Source organism: Centruroides vittatus, unplaced genomic scaffold (assembly GCF_030686945.1).
Source record: "Centruroides vittatus isolate TY-2023 unplaced genomic scaffold, ASM3068694v2 contig_723, whole genome shotgun sequence".
In the NCBI taxonomy this organism is placed as follows: Eukaryota; Metazoa; Arthropoda; class Arachnida; order Scorpiones; family Buthidae; genus Centruroides; species Centruroides vittatus.
The window spans coordinates 519,449-539,213 of NW_027122461.1; the positions used below are offsets into that span (position 1 = coordinate 519,449).

Sequence of the window (19,765 nt, forward strand, 5' to 3'; positions counted from 1 at the left end):
TACGCTTTTCAAATTTCAAAATTTATGTGTATAGGATCCTGAGATACTATGAAAATACAGCTGAACACAAGCACGCACACATACATGTATAATTTTTTTCCGGCTTTTTATTTTATTGTATTTAAACTTAGATTTATTTGCAATCACGAACCCTTAAAACGTTAAATTAAAAAAAGAAAAAAAAAACTTCAGAGAGTCGAAATTTCTCGATTCAAATACTTTTGCATTGTTAGTTTAACAGACGAGAAAATAAAAGAGGTCTGTCGAAATCTATTTCTTCCTTTTAGAAATTTCACTTTTCATTTTAGAATTTTAGACATTTTTACTTTTACTCGTCAGTTTATCAACTTGTCTTACAATTTTATAAACAGTTTTTATATTCCTATAAATTATTTTATAAAAATTGTTTTTTTTCTGTTAACTTACATATAGAATATTTATATATGTACGTATATTGCACGAAAAAAGCCGGCAAGGTATATACACGACGTAGTCGTTTACTATAAATGACCTTCTCAGTCTCCCATTCCCTTGACTTTTAACTACCAAAATTTAGTAGCATCAATGTCCGATATATTAAAATAATCCCGTTACCTTTCAAAATTTTTTGTTCATCCGGTCCTTAGATATAATGCAAACTATACACCGACACTCACATACATGGAATTTTGTATCGATTTTTTGGAATTTTTCGACTCCTAGTGTGTCAAAATGTCCAAAAATCCAAATAAAAGCGGGAGGTCAAAATATGATCGATCACCACACTTTTCCTATTTATATTTTCTCTGAAATATTATATAACGCCAGGAAAAGTAAAACAATGCTAATTGTTTCTATAAGCAGGAGAACGTCAATCCAGAAAATACGCTCATATCATACTTAAAATATAGCCTACACACAAGAAAAAAAAATTTTTCATAAGAATCTGCCCTGGTAAATTTCATAAAATGTTCCATTCTAATTTTATTCTATGGCAATTTTTGGAATTCTTATAATTCTATTCTCTCTCTTTGTATACAGAAGTTAAACATTCCATTTTTAAGATTCATAGTTCGACTTAGTCTTTATAGGTTTATTTTAATATCAGCTATAATAATTCACTGTAATTATAATTAAGTTTGTTAGTCATTTGAATGGCATGTCACGCTTCCATATAAATATATCAATTTTTATCTTCTTAGTTCAACGAAGTTAAATGAATTAATCAAACTCCACCCTGTACGAACTCTTCTTTCAGTTTCATTTGATTTAATTATTACTTGCAAAGATTTAAATTAAACTTATTTTATAAAACCTAAATGTTTATTTAATTACAACGAATAATAATATAAATTCATAGAGGTAAGTTCGATTAAGAGCATCCGAGATTGATCAATTAACGTTTATCTTCGCTACTTTTGCAGAAATTATTTTAAAAATATGATTTATTTAATATCAAATGAGAGTAATCGAGAGTAATTTTATTTATTTAACTTACTTTTATCTATTCTATATTATTACATGGGTCAAGATTACTGACTCAAAGAGAAAAGCGGAGCATGATTCAATGTTTTGTCAACAGAATATAAATTTAAAGTAAAAATTAGTAACGTAATGACGAAAATTGCCATTAATTATGTATTATATATATAAAAACTGAAAAAATTATTGAAATAGATTGAATTTATTGTATATAGGACAATTGTTTAAACAGCAATTTAACGTCGGTTTATGACACAACATAAGCTTATAACACTCTAAAACCATTCGGAAATTCTGTATTATGTAAACATATTTGAATTTACACCGAAATTTGGAGCATATTTTAAGTACGATAGACACCTGGTTTTATCTAAACGAGTTAATTAGTAATAATCAGGACGTGTAGCGTTGTACTGTACATACCAAAGAATACAAAAAGTGAGAGTTTCTGACCTCTAGTCCCAACAAATTCGAATAAACGACTTTCTGCTGTGTCTATGTTGTAACAGAAAAACATCAAACTTTTTACTTAAATTTCATATTTGAACGAATAGATTGATTACATAAAACAAGGGGTGCGACTAGGCGATAGACACTCTGTTTCGCCCAGGACTAGATCACGGCATTACAAACAATAAGACTTATATTTGAAAATTCGTAATTAATCTCGAGAGTTTTAACGAGGCAACCAATACGCAATTCCTAAAGGAAATTATGAATTAATGATTTGGAATATAAAATTCTGCAGATATTCTATATAATCAGGGTGTTCTACTCGAAGAGTAACAGTAACTAGAGCATAAGATGATTTTTCGAATTTCCACTTGTTATTGTATAATCTAAATAGTTGGAAAAATTTTATCATAGATAATATATATATATATATATAAAGTTTCTAGAATTATACAGTTGTAAACTTGTATAATACATACTCTGTACTGTTACTTGTAATATCATTCTGTAGATAATCTATCGTGATGAGGATACAATAAATAAGGAGATGGATAAGAAGATAAGAAACGAACGATAAACAAAATCGTTCGTGTCAAAAAATGAACGATAAGAATATGGGTGAAGTTAACGTATATTGAGGAAAATTGCCCTGTTAGCAATTTATTAATTACAGTTAAATGTCTACAGTTTGTATTATAAAATAAATATTTAAAAGTGTAACAATTGATTATTCACAAAATATACCTCGTTCACGTCATCGTGGTTCAAACGAAACGTGGTCCTCATTGAAAGCAAACGATCTCATACCAAAAATACGATTCGAATTTGATCTAGCACACTTAATATATCTCCTTAACACATTTTGGTGCTAGGTTGTTAAGTGTGTTAAGACATCTTATCGGGTCTTTATACTGTGATGCGTTTTAAGTAATAGCTGCAATCGAAACAAGCCAATCCAATGATAGATTCGGTCCCAAATGTAACGGACTATTATCATTGGTTACTTCTAAATGACAAACCGTTAAGTAAGTAATTTGTTTCATTTGAAATGGTCGAAGCCATTGGTTGCCTACTCAACAATACCCATTGGTTAGGTTACATAGCTGCATACTATCTAAATGGATTCATATTGTAGCTTTGCAATTGACGCTAAGCTAACGTGGACTTGCGATGCTCCTTCTCGCGGTATATTGTTTTGTAATGTAAAATGCTGCACATGCACTTATAGGGATGTAAATAAGCTCAGGTGGAGCAGAGCACGGAAATCCAGGCTTTTTGAAGCCTGGTTATTTAACGCCTGTATACAGTGGTGCCTCGTATAACGTACGCCTCGAATAACGGACGCTGCGAACAACGGACTTTCTGTTTGACCATTACGTGACTCGAGCAACGGACCGGCTGCGAACAACGGACTTTTGTTTGGCCGTTACGTGACTCGAGCAACGGACTGGCTGCGAACAACGGACTTTCCGGCATAATTGATGACTGCTCCATGGGTGCGTTCTTTAATAGCGGTCGCTCTGCGTCTCCGCTACTACGGGAGTGCGCTGCTGTTCGTAGGCATTTAGGAACGACGGTGAAAGGAAAAAAGATGGCGGCGCCCGCACTATCGATAGTATCGTGATGGAGGAATGCATAATTCTAAAATATGAGCTTTTAATGGCAAAAGAAGGGTCCCGATTGTAAAATTTAACTATAAAATGGATTATTTGTTGAAAGAACATTCAAAATAGCCACGAAAAAAATTTGAATGCCGGCTACCATTCGAAAAAAATTCGTAAAGACACATCACCGCGTCCGCTAACTCGCGCTTTCACAATTTCTAAATTCTCATTCATAAAACCACATAACGGACCCGGAAACGAAACTATCTGAGCCATGGAGGACGCCATGTTGCTTTCCACCGTAAACTACTGCTACAAGAGGCCGTTTTTGCCGTTCGACGGCGCGCACTCCCACCGGAATTTAGGAACACGTTCTGCAGGAATTTTTAAACGGATGTCGCTCGCGCAGAGTTACGCTGAAGAATAAAATAACGCACCCCATGTTCATTTCTTTTAATGATATAGTACGGTTATTTTATGCTGCGGAACGAATTAGATGTTTTAACATGTATTTCTATAAGAAAATGCGTTTCGTATAACGGACGTTTCACTTAACGGACGTGCACCTGGAACGAATTAAGTACGTTATATGAGGCACCACTGTATATGCATGTGTGTGTAGTATAGGATATGTTACGGCAAGAGCTAGGATCAACCGGCTAATACTAATTTTATCCAAGTCATTTTTTGTTTAAGGCAAGTATTGATTAGTTTATTAATCTACGTGTCCATCAATTTATCGATTTCTTTTTAACATTATCCGTATAATGCGCGCTTTATTCATGTCACGAGAGGATAAAGCAGGAATTATCCGAAACAGACGGCTGAAGCAAAATCAATACTCAAAAATCAGACTCAATCCCTAAATCAAACCTTCCTGGCTCTGTCATATATAACAGAGGGAAAGTATGGCGATCGGTCAAATAATGGCATCTTCAAAATTTTCACATTTTTTGACTCAGGGGACTTTCAAACGTCAACAAGTGCACAAAGTTTAGGAGATTTTCTGTACGAATGGAGGTGTGTGTAGGGAAAACGATTTTGTTCACCCCGTTTGAAGTTTAATAACTCTCCTGCTTTTCGCCGGAAATTTCTGAACATTTGCAAGGAGGTTGGTGTATTAAGAGGGTTAATGCTATTAAATTTTGGTGATTAAAGGGCGACGGGTGGGGAGAGAGTGTGGGTCGTATGGAGATATCCCGAGTAGGGTCGGACTTAATGACGATTTTACTCGTTATTAACTTTTACAATTTTTTTACAAAACTTATACCTAGCATTAAAATTAAGTGTTTTGACATTTAATAATAATTAACAATATAAACATTTTTAAATAAAACACCATAACAGATGACGCCACAAATACAATTTTAAATGTTTTCGGGAAAATAAAGCAACTCGTTGCAGATTTTGCTTTAATTCACTGATTATCTATTCTTATGACAAACTTTTTTAAAAAGACTTGTAAACATCTGTCCTATATTCTGTTAATAAATACAATTGAAGGCAAACACGAAAATAGTTGACCTTTCGAACACATACAATCACGTTAAAACATACTGTGACATTTCCTTTTTTTATCTCGTTCTTTGAGATTAAGTCCCACCAAAACACGCGAAATCATACCGTAGGATCGTTTATCATTTTTCTATTGTATTCATTACTAAGATTAATCTCTGGTGTACGTTATTTTGGATCAATGTATCGTATATAGAGGTTTTCTGTAAATGAAAGTAATTACTGCTTATTGTTACTTTAAACCTAAATAGCAATTTTTAGCTTCGAAGCTACAATTTTCTAGCTAAATCTAACGACAGTTGGGTGAAATAAGTAACAATGTTCATTTTCTTTACCTCATTTCTTAAGCAAAAGTGAAATGAAAATTTCTAGTTGATTTAAAAAACGAACTTCCTTCTTTATCCATACAATCTACATTGAAAAGATCGCTTATATTGCGGCAAAAGTGAAACCAAATCCTAATATATTTTTTTTTAAATCCAAAATCATCAAATAAATATAGTCTGAATTTTAAGTTTTGTTCCTGCTTCATTTATCTGTTTTTGCATAATGTCAACTTTATTCGCTTGTCCATGGATAAACTTACAAACTAACAGAGAATTAGTTTAACCAAATTTTCATTTGCTTTAATCGAAAGACTTTAATAAAGTTAGCACTCATCAGTAATCTTAGCTTTATCTGATTCACGGGAGTTAATCGTAACATATGTATAACTTAATGATACCAGAAACTGTATCAAGCCTCTGGAAACGCCGTAATTTTACCACTATTATCCATAATACACTTGCTCCGTTATATCACACAATAGGTGTTATACCGTAAATAAGTTTAGATTCGTAGACACTGCTGGATTTCAAATCCAAGGCTGATTATCAGCTTGCTTATCTAAAGCCTAAAATTCTAAACATAAATGTCGATTTTCTGTGCTTAAAAGTATTATTTTCTAATATCTAATATACTTTCTCTTAACTTATAAACTGATGCTAGTTCTAATATACATAACTCTCACTTGATCTCTAGTAGGCCTATTTTAGAATACGGATAAGAAAACTAGTGTACATACCGTAAAGATCACGTCATCTGCCGAGTTTAGTAAAGTTTATTACTTACCATAACGAAGTTCGATGCGTATCTGCGAGATTTTGAGAGCAAAGACCTATATAGAGTGATTATTAACCGTGACTATATATCACAGTTGACGTGGCAACAATTATTAACGGTTCGATAAACCACAACTCTCGTAGATCGAAACGACAGTTTGGGTTTAATCGTCGTATATAATTTATGGTGTTGTATATGTAGGGAGAGAGAGGAGAAATAAAAACCAATACAAATTATAATAGGATAATATACAAAAAAATCGCAATTAAAGATTAGGTGTTTACATCTCTCTTTACAAAGCAAATCTGAACCAAATTTGCTACTCGTACTGACATTAACACGCGGTTTAAAATTTTGAAATTGTTTTGCAAATTTCAGCCGCTTGGTTGAAATTTGGCGCTGTTCTCTTATTACTGGTATATTAGAACAAACATTTTGTATTGGATTTTCGACGTTTTCATCTTTTTTTATACTTGAAATTCGCTAGAAAACGTATGTAATATAGACATAAAGGAAACAGAAGCTCCAAATTTTACCCAAGAGACCGAAATTTGAAGTAAAAGCTTTCCTGAAAATCGAAACCTCATACTCGGGATAGTATGCATACCGAATTTGGTTAAAATTTTTTCTAGAGCTCATTCTACAAACAGCACTGAACAGCTACTCTTTGAATGAGCACCCTGAACAATGTACTGTACACGCATATTTAAGACGTTATGGATATGTAATATCATATATACGATATTAAACAATGTTTTAAACAAGATTTCATTCACCAATTTCATGGTACTTCAATGCAAATTTATAAGAATATGAAATAATGTGACAAGTTTATGTCTGAATGTAAAAAGTTATTAACTTTACGAATTTCAAATAATTATATTTTGAAAGAGTAATGCATATGATAATATTAATCAATAATAATTGTAAAATAAAGTATAACTATGTCGTTTATGTTTATTATTATAATTATAACACAACTGTAAAGCTAGAGGTCAGTATACTATACAAAGATAGTTCTGTGAGGAACTTTTATGAATGCTATCAGAGTCGAGACATTTCAATCTTCACTCAGCTGCATTTTAAAATGCAACGAGAAATTATTTATTGTGAATTGGTCAATCTGCCGGGTTGCAATTTTTAATCACATTTATTAATTTGTTTAATTTAAAATATATGCTCTTTACCTCGTGGCTTTCTCTGTACATAATACCTTTCCTGTTAGCAATACAGCCATGCCGGTCATCTATCGAACTCCTTACAGGCGATATTTTTAAATTGTAATAACGTGACTTCCGGTTTTCATCGGAAACTCGTATGTAGTTAAGTGATCGGGGCCTCCTGCCCTTCCTCTTTCCATTCATCGTCTCCAGTTTCATTTATCTAATCAGCTTCTCGAGACTAAGGAAAGGCAGATAGGGAGAGACGGACGAACCACAGTGGAAATTTATGTCTACAATTTATTCAAGTTGCAGCCCAACTAGAAAGGTCGCTTATTCAATCAATATTAACTCGCTTATAATTAAAATTGAAAGCAAATCAATTGAAAATTTTCCTTTTAATGTATATATATAAATTAATGTATCAGGTAGCCGATAGATGGCAATCAAGTGGCGTTAAGCTTTCCGTTTACTTGGAAGGTATCTTCCCGTATTCGTGTCAAATACGACCCTATCTGTGCGTGTCCGGCATATTTTCCGTTTAATATCTCAGGATAAATTAACAATTAAAAAACAAATTTTAACACGATAGCTTGTGTATAAGAGACGTTGATGCTATTAAATTTTGGTGATTAAAATCCCAGGGGGTGGAAAGATACAGGAGGTCACGTATCATATCTCTAGTCAGGTGAGACTTAATGAAGATTTTATTCGTAATAACCATTTACAGTATTTTTAAATAAAACTCAAATATACCCTCAAAATTCAGATTTTTACCATTGTACCGTAATTAATAATATATTTAAAAAATATTAATAAAGTTTTACAACATCTAGGAAACTTACGCAACTCGTTGCTAGATATCTTTAACTAGTTTTGTAATTTTTTATATAGATAAAGGCAAACGTTATTTTTTTCGAATAATTTATTATTTATTGTATAATACGTATATAGTACAGTGAGAAATTCCCTCTCTTTCCCCTCACAGTCCATATCTAAATTCTAACAACTAAGTGTCGACTCTACTGACTTTTAATCCCTCTTTCTGTGATGTGTTTTTAACATTTTCTGGCTCAACTGTAATTACTCTATACCATTAATAAAAACAATATCATTTGAGAATGCCACATATTCCGTAGCTCTTTCTATGCATCCTGCACTAATTCACCTAATATTAATAATAATGTTATGAGCTTAAAGTTAAGCCACGATTAACTCTATCATTAAAGTGACCAGTTAGTCCTGGTTTTTGACTGTATCCCTGCTTGGAAAAATGTCTCGGATTGTCCCATTTTCATTTGTAAGTAAATAATTCATAGAAGTGTTGAACACAAGATCGTGTTAATAACAATCACATGGCTTTTTCCACCTTTATTTAGTTGATATATAGTCAACTAAATAAAGGTGGAAAAAGCCATGTGATTGTTATTAACACGATCTTGTATTCAACACTTCTAAGACAATACAACACGGTTTCACAACAAATCATAAATAATTCATATTAAAAAAAATTTAAAAGAGGTAATTTATAAAAAAATTGCTTCGAACAATTCTGCTTTGAGATTTATTGTATATAAATTATTCTATCCCAGTAAATTACCAGAGTTTCGCTGTGTAGCACATCGCATTTATGTAGAGATGTAGCTAAGCATAGTGCCGTTACTTGAATGTGCTACACTAATACAGTGACCAGATGCCCGAATTAGATGGGACACTCCCCCTTTCGCTTTTCAAACTCTTTGAAAAAGTCAATATTCGTTGCATAAATCGTAATTCAAAGATGAATAGTATTGTATACGAGTTTTAATATCCAATTTATAGAAATTGTAGCCCTATTGGCGATTTATTGTCCAGTGTGAAGGGCGTCGCCGGGGGGGGGGCAGACGGGCAGCTGCCCTCCCCTAGAAATTCGAAAAAATTATTCAAATGCTAAGTTTTAATTAAAATAATCTTCATAGGCTTCTTGTAAGTTAAAAAAATGTTATAATTAAGATATTTCTTTTCCGGTACATAGTAAATGATTAAAACTTTATGAATCGTTTTTATTTTACCTACATACAATTCATATCCTCTATCAATTTACATCATCTTGCCCCACCCCTGGCTCATTGGCTGGAGTCGTCCTTGTCCAGTCTATCACTGCTTCTGTCTGACAACAGTAAATGCGAACAGTGTGCGGTCGGGTAAATCATGATTTCTGCTAATTATCTGAATTACAAAATAAATCTCTTAACTATTTTAGTTTTGATTATAAAAGCGAAATTTTGAAGATCGCTTAATTGTTGGTAGGTCAGAAACAGTTCCCCAGAGTCGATCACGTGACCCATATAACGTCACGTCGAAGCATCTAACACAACATCTCGCTTTTTACATTTCGTCATCTAGTCACTTTATCCACTCTAAATCCTCTTTATGTAACACTTTAGCCTATCTTTTCAGAATTTCTATAAATTTCCATAATCAAATTTATATAATTCTCATCAACCCGCTTTCTTTCTGATATAGAAAGTGTTCTCGAAATCCCGTATTAATATCTGAATGACCGTTATGTGTGTCGATTCCGATACTTTCACCGAATACCTTATTATTGAATATTATCTATAAACAGATATACAGTACTTTCACTGCTTATTTTCTGTTAAAATATCAGTACACAGAAAATTAAAAGTTATAATCTGACTAAATAATTACTAAATTTATCCGCAGGCGCCGATTGTGCACGCACCTACAGCTGGTTGAACGGAGTGGTGTGACGTAGTGTAACTCTTCACGTCACTGCCCTTCGGAATACACGTGTTGGCAACCGACGGTGCTTCCATTATTAAGCTTCTCAAATTGATTTTTGTCACGCTGTAAAGATTTACATATCGATACATTTCATTCCGCTTAACATGCACGTTACCATTTTGAACTGACACATCAAAATGTTTTCTTTTCAGTTGATAAATTAATACAGAAATGTAATTGTTCTCCATGGATTGTGTGTTTCTAAGAATACACCTCGATTTCATCGGATTTCGAAACCCCCCCCGTTGTTCTCGGATCGAATTTGAAAGTTTGTTTAAACACAAGTTCTTTAAAGGTGTCGACGTAACAAACTAATATCAATCATGTACATGTTGAATTAATATTAAATAATATATCGCAAGTATCTTTAAATTTTCTTCTAATTGTAATTAATTAAAATATTTAAGTATTCTTGTAAATGAATTTAAGTAATTAAATCGAGCTGTAAAAACACTCAGAATGAATGTGACGTTGTGTATCGTACCTTACTATCAATTGTACCCATTTATCGAATTTAACGTGCAAATAAAATGAGGTTTAAAAACATTTAAAAAAAACTAAATTTTTCAAAATAAGAAGTTAAAACACCAGCCAATTAATTTGTAGGGCCGAAATTCGAGTACCGGTTTTTCCCTGTCTTTTTTGAATTTCTCCGCCCTTTGTATCAATACGGTTTTATCGAGTCAATCTTAGGTCAGACTCATGAGTGGCTGAGTGGTAAGAGACGGGCCAGACAAATTCGGAATGGACAACCCCGAAAATTTTCTGAAAATTTCCGACCCACTCATATAACCCAGAGCTTAAAATTATTTTTCGTTTTCAAATTATTTAAGAAAATAATTTTTTAAATAAATTTTGATAATTTTTAAGCTGAAAGAAAAATTTTGCTTTCTATTAATTTTTAAAATCTTTTTTACAGCCGACTTCGAAGCAATGATTGTCCTCGTGATTTTCATGTCAATTGTTTATTCAGAAATATTTGAAATCTCGAAACCAAACGGTAATTTTTGTAATTATATTATTCTAACTATTCTAATTATTACAGCCAAATTCAGTGACGATTCAACCGTAGTTTTCAAGTTTTAATTCTTACAATTGTTGATTACTAACACAGAGAAAGCAGGTGGAAAAATTGTCCCTCCTCAGATTTACCTGGCCGACTCGATAACATACAAAGTAACCTCCGAACAACGGTCAGTGGACGTTGTTCAGAAATTTGACTGTAATAAATTTTAAATGATTTAACTATAATTGCGAATATTAAATGTATTTTTTTCTGCAGAATCTTCAGCTCGTCGCTTCGAAGGATTGTTCGAGAAGGTCCAAAACATCAATGTTTTTAAAACGAAAATTCTCGAAACTTATCACGAATGGGATAGACAATAGGCCGAAACGATAGATATAATGAAGAAGATAGAAAATTCATTAACATTTTCAAAAGTAACATATATCGGTATGATAATAGGGGTAATAAGTACTATCGCTGGATACACCTGTTCGATATTAGCCATGATTTTTTCTAACTACAAAGCTGTATCTGACACTTTGAAGCGTGTAGGAGATGGTTTGGTAGATGCAGGAGATATAACTTTCATAGGCTCTGCTATTGCTAATAACGTATTTACAGAAAAGGACTACAAGTAAGCTGAAACCACTTTGAATGAATTGATGAGACTTACGCAAGAACTGGAAAATGAAAGAAAGAAATATTTCACATTTGTCAACGAGTTTGGAACAATATTGGATGGGCTAAACGATAATAAGCTAAAGGTCCTTCGTAATTATTTAGAAAAAAATGAGCTCGGTAATGTGATGAGCGACGTCGATTTAGATCCCTCCGTTGTGGACTATATTCCTCCCAATATGCGAGAAATGGATCGCTTGAAGATAAACGAAGATATAATTCATAGAAAAATATTCGAATTTAATTTAATTTTCAAAATTTCGGTAGAAATAAAGAAAGATCCCGTAATGGAACATATAGTGTACGTGATGTATGAACGTGAAAATGGCCAAAATGCCTTGAAGACTTCCCATACTCTTCCCAGCTTCAATTTCATTGTGAATGACGTTGACTTATTTGGTAACGAACTTTACGATTTAAAGTATTCACCGTTTCTTGATGATATGTCTAATGTTTTTTCTCTACTTGAAAGAACCATGACTCTGACTCATCTGATCTTCAAATACCATGAAGTCAGTACTCAATGTGAAGAAATTTGGCGCATTGCTAAACAACTGGAAGAATATAAATCGGATATGAAAGATATTTTTAGGAAGACTTTAAAGTGGGATTGCTTTCATGAAAATTAACGTTGCATTGAAAATGGAAAATGCTACTGTCTTGTAGTGTTTTGAATCACGATGAGCCGTGAACCATTAAAAAACTCACTCGGTGCTAGAGTTGTGACTTGATCAGATGCTTCTGTTTCCAATGTCAGATTAAGCCAGGCTCACAATGCTGGCAGTCTGATGGAAAGAAATGGGTGTAATTATTTCGTGTCAAACCGATGGGATAAAGATTACATTTAGGAAAATGTTAAAATGAAAAAAATAAATCTATTGTAAGATCAGGACGTTGTCTCATTGATTGCACAGTACAGGTATACCTCGAGTTACGTCGTTTCGAGTTACGTCGTTCTCGATTATACGTCGTTTGTCAAAAAAGTATATGGAAAAATAAAAATCAAGTTTAAGTCATTTTATTCGACTTTACATCCGTCCGCCACAAATATTAAAGTCGTAATATTACTAGAAAACCGTTAAATCACATAAAATCATTTGGTACAATCGAAATTGTGTTGTTATTTATATTTGGTATACTGGCACTATGAACTTGCGCTTAGTCAACACTGGGCAAGTTTTCAATAAAGATGGAAAACTTGCCCAGTGTTGACTAAGGGCCAGTTCATTGTGCCAGTATACCACACATAAAATCATATTAAAATATGTACATTTATAGTAAATGTTAATATAATCATCATAAATCATAGAGAACGAAACATGAAAACATCTGTGTTTCTGTGTTGTCGTCTTATTTAACGGTCTTTAAGTGCTCATTATTGGCGTTTTCCATTGAAGTTTTAACTTACGCCGTAACTACACAAGTAAATTCGACTTACGTCGCCTCTCCTGGAACCAATTACCAACGTAAGGCGAGGTATACCTGTAATTACGTTATGTTGAATAAACTTTATACCCAATACAAAACAGAGGTTTTATCTGTGTGACAAGCGGATAAAGACTATCTAATGATAAACTGATTTGTAAATTTAAAAATGCTCAAAAAAATTCTGGCGTGTGCATAAAGTATTTCTTGGAAAATATAATTCACTCTCAGATAAGAGATAATCAAAAAACATTTAATGTTTGACGCTTAATAATAAAAAGGTATTTTGACATTTTTGGGTTCTGTTTCTGGAATGTAAATAAAGGCCAGTTGCTTCACATTTTTGCAGAGTTTGGTGAATTTCGGTTAAACAGTGAAAAAGTTATTCGAGCTCAAAAAATTCTTTCTTTTAACTTGGATAACTCGAATTTATTGTGCTTTATTTCTTTATTACACAAGTTGATAATTTAATTTTACTCTTTTTTATAAAGGTTACTTATCATTAATTATTTTTCAGTTAATAATTTTGAGTAAATAAGTAATAAAACAATAATTTTAATAAGTAAGAAATAGTAAATACACGTTTTCTTTATTACAATATTAAATTTTGAATAAAAATTATCCTGTTCATAGAAAATAATTTGTACATAAGATATTTCAGTTTATTTTTAATAAATTACATTTTTTCATCGTCATCATCATCATCATTTACAGTAGTTTATTCCTAAGTAATTTTCATAAATACAACTTGAAAACAAGAAAAATATGTCAAAAATTTATATAGATAATTCTTCTTATAAGCATTCAACTATATTAATATACATACAGTTTAATTTTATTAAATAAAAGTCAATTATGACTTTCTAACTTGTAAAGTTATAATGTGTTATAAATTTCGGACGATACAAAATATTATATTTTATGACATTTATATTATATAAAGCGAAATTGTTTCGATATCATTAGTTTTATACAGATTTGTTTCATACAATTGACCTATGTACATACTAAAATTATGAACCTGTATATGAAGATAGAGGAAAATCGGAACTACTCTTTTCATGCGTTGTTTACTTATTAATATTGTTAAATAATAATTTAAAAACGTTTGTTATAACTTACGAAATTGATTTTATCGCATATACTTTACGTCGACATATTTATTAATTATAAATTAATTTACATAATTAACTCTTTTCATCTTTTCTCTTTTAAAGCCTAGTTTAAACGGGCATATTTTATTACGTCTAGATCAAGCAAACGAGTACATTAACTTTTACGATTAGCCAATTAAAAATCTAAGAATTCACAAAGTGGGCAATGAAAAAAGTGTTATTTAACCCATTTTCTAACCAACATTCAACATGAACGCTAAAATAAAGAGTAAACTAGCGTTGATTTGGGAGCAGCGGTAATTATTTCATCAGCGTGATCAATATCAAGCTATCTCGTTCAAGGGATGGGATTGCAATCACGAAAAGTATTTTTATTTATGAATTGTTCGACCATCCCTCAACGATTGAACTGTTTTTTCTCTTTTTATCCTTCCGAATTGATGGAACAATTTTAATTGTCCGAACGTGAGATTTCTTCTATTCAAATCGACTCGGAATCGATTTCTACGTGACGACGCTGTTGCCCCTGAAATAGTTCACGGCAAATAAAAACGTCACGTTACGTCACTTAAGTAATGTTACACCTGCCTTTCTGAACGCAGCTTAACTCGGTAATTGTGAAAAATTCCTTGTTAAATGCTTTTCTCTTTCACATTGGTAAATGTCTATCAAATTCGAAAGTATCTGAATTTTTTCCGAGAACTTCCTGGTTGATAGACATCATCGCTCTTAGTCATATCCTGCGACTGTTTACTTTCGAAATGTAATCTCTTATTAAAAAAAGATGTTTTTATTAGATTTATGTTTGTCTCTGCGAAATAAATTAGAATATATAATATTAATGTTAATAAAATATTTTCAGAATATCCACATTTCTTTTAAATGTAATTAAGCTAATTCACTTATATAAGAATATTAATAAATCAATTTAAATTACTTTACTAATTCGATGGAGACAGTAAAAACACGCAGTTGCTTTGGTGAAAGACAAAGCGTATAATCCCAGTCAGGGTGCTTAGTTCAGTCTACATGACCACACACAAAACAGACGTGTACTTGTGTAACGTGCCACTAACTCGTTTATTGAATGATCTCACTGAACGAGTTACTGACACGTGATATTGTCACTACGTTCGAGTCGCTTCTCTCCCGCCCTTTACTACCCAATAATGCCCATTGTTGCCCAAAACGAAATATGAAAATAGCTCTTTTAATGCCTGAAAGGTGGAATGAATTAGAAAAATTCATGTGCTTGACATTTGCTTTAAACTTCGTACTCTGTATATGATTAGATAGAAACTGATTAAAATAGTTTCATTTTGTTAGCCATTTTTGTACTCGCATCGATATTAATTACGTTTCTGCAGTACTGAGGTAATATTTATTATAAATAATAAACAAATAATAGTTAAAATCCTAACACAATATTAGTTACGAATATAGCTTTAATATATTCATATATATTATGTAATTTATACTAATTAATTTAATATATTTATAAAGTACGTGTATGATGAATGTAGACCTTTAGCATATGTAATATAAGACGAGGCATTATATATTAATATAAATGTATATATAATTATTTTATAATTTTAATCATAAAACATAATTTTCTACTTGAATTGTTTTGAAAAGGGGGAAAAAATAATGCATAATTTTTAAAATTGTGGCAATGGCGATAGATCTTTTTCAGTTACCAGCACCAGGTTCTATTATAAGTGATTTAAATTTGTTATGTTAACCTACGCTGGGTGGGCGAGTGATAAACTCAGATTAGTGGAAAAGTTGGGTTTCGTTCATTCAATTCAAATGTTCTATATATTAAACTAACAAGTAGAAAATAAATAAGAGTAAAAAATTGTAAAAAATCGTTTTTTTATGGCAGACTATCACACATATTGCATCAATTTAATCATTTTCTGCAAAAATATCTAGATTTATTATTCGTGAAATCTATACAACTGACAACGAAATATTAGGTTCATTGGGCCGTCGGATTGTCAGATCCAGAACAATTTTGAGCTAGAAAAAAAAGAAGAGAAAATTGAAAAAACGCTTTAATGGTCTTTATTACTTTTATTTGTAGGTGGATAAACATTATTACTCGTATCGTTTCAATGTTATTTAAGACATAAACTGCGAATAACCTGCGAGAATACAATAATTAGTTGTGAAGTGGAACTTGAAAATAATAAAAATGACGATATAAATTGCGTGCAGACAAGAGTTTTGAGCAATTTATTAAAAGTTATGTACAATATTAACATAATAATCTATCTTTGATTGAAGCAGATCTAAATTTGATAGAAAAAAATTTAGTTTTATCGCAAATATTATTTGAATATATTGTTTTAATTTATACACATTTTATAAACACGTATTCATGAATATTAAACTAATTGTAATTTTCCTGTCAATATTTATTTCAGGGATGGCCGAAAAAACTGCCGAGGTGTCGAAAGGTAAATTTTGCATTTTCTATTATTTCAAACACTTCAGTCAGAAATTTTCATCATTTTTTTTATTTAAATCACAAGTTTTTAGTTTCATGGTTGCCTGAATCTTTTCTCACTCTGTAACCACTAAGAGAGTGTTCAATCCATGCTTCTCATGGGTTCAGATAAGCCCGCAATTAAGTGCGGTGGTGAGGTATAGCGCCGGACATATCCGAGACAGACGATCATCAGTTCTACAATTGTTGCAAATAAATTAAGCTCCAGTCAGCGTAGAATTTTTTTATAATAAATTTCTTTCATTAATATTTAAACAACCGGTCATCTGACCGGGCTAGAAAATCAATGGCCTAGTTCCTAGGCAATTGTTTCTCCCGGAATGCTGCGCTACCCTAGGATTGCTACAACGACTCTTTAGGGGTGCCGCGAAATTTAGTGCTGAGCAGCGCCGTAACACTTGTTATGTGTAACATATTGCTAAATTTACGAAAAAGGGAATAACTTTATATCAATAAAAATATGTTAAAAACACAGAATTAAACGGTTAAGGCATCAACCTACCGCTCTAGGGGAGTGGTTGGAATCCAAGTGATCAGTAAAACAGGAATTTTCACACTGACCTGTGAAGATTGGGTCCCTCATCACTCGTTCATCTTGTTCTAAGCTTGTCCTAATTAACGACAGAAACTAGTTTATTCCTTTGTTTAAAATGTGCGAGGTTGATGCTACAACGTCCATAGTTAACGGAATATAATTTCGAGGCTTCAGCCTCTCTTCTCGAATAGTTTATGAATAATTTATTAGACCATTTAAGAAATTTATTCCATAATAATTAGAAATATATTTATTTTTAATGTTTAATTTATTACAGTTTCGGGAGGTCTATCACCTCGTCATTTAGAAAAACTATACGGGAAAGCTCGAAGTATAAATTTCTTTAAAACGAAAATTTCCAAAAGTTATCGAAAATGGGACAACGAATCAGCCAAAACTATAAAATTCTTAAAGGATATAGAAAATTCATTAAAAAATTATTCAAAAGCAACAGATATTGCGAAGATGGTTGGAGAAGTAAGTTCCATTATTGGAAGTATCGTTTCTCTTTATGCAATCTTTCTTTTGAAGGATGAAGAGATGGCTAAAACTGTCAAACGTGTAGGAAAATGCTTCACAGTAGCAGGATGTGTAACTGTTAAAGGTTCTACTATTCTTAATAAACAACTGAGGAAGAACGGCTGCAATTCAGCTGAAAGTACTTTGGATGAATTAATGACACTTACACAAGAACTAGAAGATGAAAGAAAAGAATATTTCAGACTTGTGAAAGAATTTGAAAAAATATTGGATGAACTAAACGAAAACGAACTGAAGAGCCTTCATTATTATTTAGAAGAAAATCAGCTCGGAGATGTGATGAACGACGTTGATTTAGATCCTTCTGTTGTAAACAATATTCCTCCCATTATAAGAGAAATAGATCGCTTGAAGATAAGAGAAGATGTACTTGATATAAAAATCTTCGAATTTAATTTGATACCAAAACTTTCGGAAGAGATAAAGAACGATCCGATAATGAAAGAGATTTTGTCCATGAAATGTAAATATGTACCATCTGTAAGTGGCGAAAATGCCATCAAGGGTATTCAAGCTGTTTCCAGCTTAAAGTCCTTTATGAGTGTCGTTGATTTAATACCAATTGATAACAAAATACAGAAATTTAACAATTCATCGTTTATTAATGGCCTGTCAAATATAACTTTGCTAGTTGAAAGCATAATTAATCTGTCTATCCTCATCTCCAGCCGAGGTGAGGTCAGTGCTCAGTGTGAAGAAATTAAGCGTATTGCAAATGAATTGAAAGAATATAGATCAGATATTAAGGATATTTTAAGTGAGTCGCTACAATGGAATTTCGTCGAAAATGGAAATCGTCTTAAGAGTGAATAAATGTCTTTTATACTTTTATATCTAGTCAAAAATAAAGGTTAAAGTTTATAACGCTTGGTTCGTTGAAGTGAAAATTATAAACTGAATTCAATCACAGAAACCTGAAATTAAATTGATTCTTTCTATTATAAAATTCAGAAATGCAGTGGAATTTTTCGACCGAAACGATTAAATTTTATTCGTTTATATTTTCTGTTTACTATATTATCTTAGATACTTACTTGTTAGATATTAATGCCATGTTCGTAAAGTATATTATTGATTATATTTTATGTTAATGAATTTGTATGATGTATTTTATTAGATATATCATATCCCATTAACACATGCCAATAATTGTAATTTTAATAATGATAATAAATAATTTACATACTTATTTGAATAAATTTGTTCAGTCGTTCATGAAAATTGGGAGGATTTAACATATAATCGAACTTGCAGTTACAGCAGATGCAATGGAAGAGCTAGGTAACGTGGTGCAATGTAGTCGTCGTTTCTGCCGCTCTCCTCCTACAAAATATATTATTATAAAGATAAAATTTTCTAGAGCGAAGAAACTATTAAACTTCATTTTTAACACACTGGCTGTGATTATACTCAATATCTCCCATAGAGGCAACCACGTATCTTTACTGTCTTCAACAAGTTAGAAAAGTAATGTAAATTTATTCATAAAAATTCTTATATAAATTAAATAAATTAAATAGAAAAGGCCACTTGTCATATCTCGATTGGGGTCGGACTTAAAGAATATCTCACTCTATTAATATTTGCAATAGAGCGTTTTTTATAATTAGCATTTTTGGTAAATTTCGTCTCTTTCCTTAAGATTACGCATAAGTCATTTAATAATAATTAATAATATAAAAACTTTTTAAATAAAACATCATAGCAAATGGCGCCGTAGACTATTTTAGTTTGGCCGGTTTTAGTTTAGACAAAACTCGTTGCTAGATTCTTTTCATTTAAAAAATTGTTTTCTCTCGAAAACTACTGAAAATGCTTTAAAAATAATAATAAAATAAGATTTTCATTATAATTCTGATTATTATCTATA

The 19,765-nt window shown here is 31.8% G+C and overlaps 2 protein-coding genes and 1 long non-coding RNA gene across 3 annotated transcripts in view; all 3 read left to right on the forward strand.

Moving 5' to 3' along the window:
* LOC136980753 (uncharacterized) overlaps positions 1-19,765 on the forward strand; it is a 108,185-nt gene that overhangs the window by 38,309 nt on the left and 50,111 nt on the right. The window lies entirely within an intron of this gene.
* Positions 11,200-11,986, forward strand: LOC136980761 (uncharacterized). The gene is made up of 2 exons (XR_010881596.1): positions 11,200-11,274; positions 11,364-11,986. It is a non-coding gene; the product is annotated as an uncharacterized lncRNA (long non-coding RNA).
* LOC136980747 (uncharacterized) lies at positions 15,669-18,708 on the forward strand. The gene is made up of 3 exons (XM_067276941.1): positions 15,669-15,679; positions 16,738-16,770; positions 17,633-18,708. The coding sequence occupies exons 2-3, from the start codon at positions 16,740-16,742 to the stop codon at positions 18,706-18,708; spliced, it is 1,107 nt and encodes a 368-aa protein (XP_067133042.1). The 5' UTR covers positions 15,669-15,679; positions 16,738-16,739.

Coding starts and splice junctions, on each gene's coding strand:
- LOC136980747 (XM_067276941.1), top strand. CDS start 16,740: ATGGCCGAAAAAACTGCCGAGGTGTCGAAAG. Junction 16,771..17,632: donor AACTGCCGAGGTGTCGAAAG/GTAAATTTTGCA, acceptor AATTTATTACAG/TTTCGGGAGGTCTATCACCT.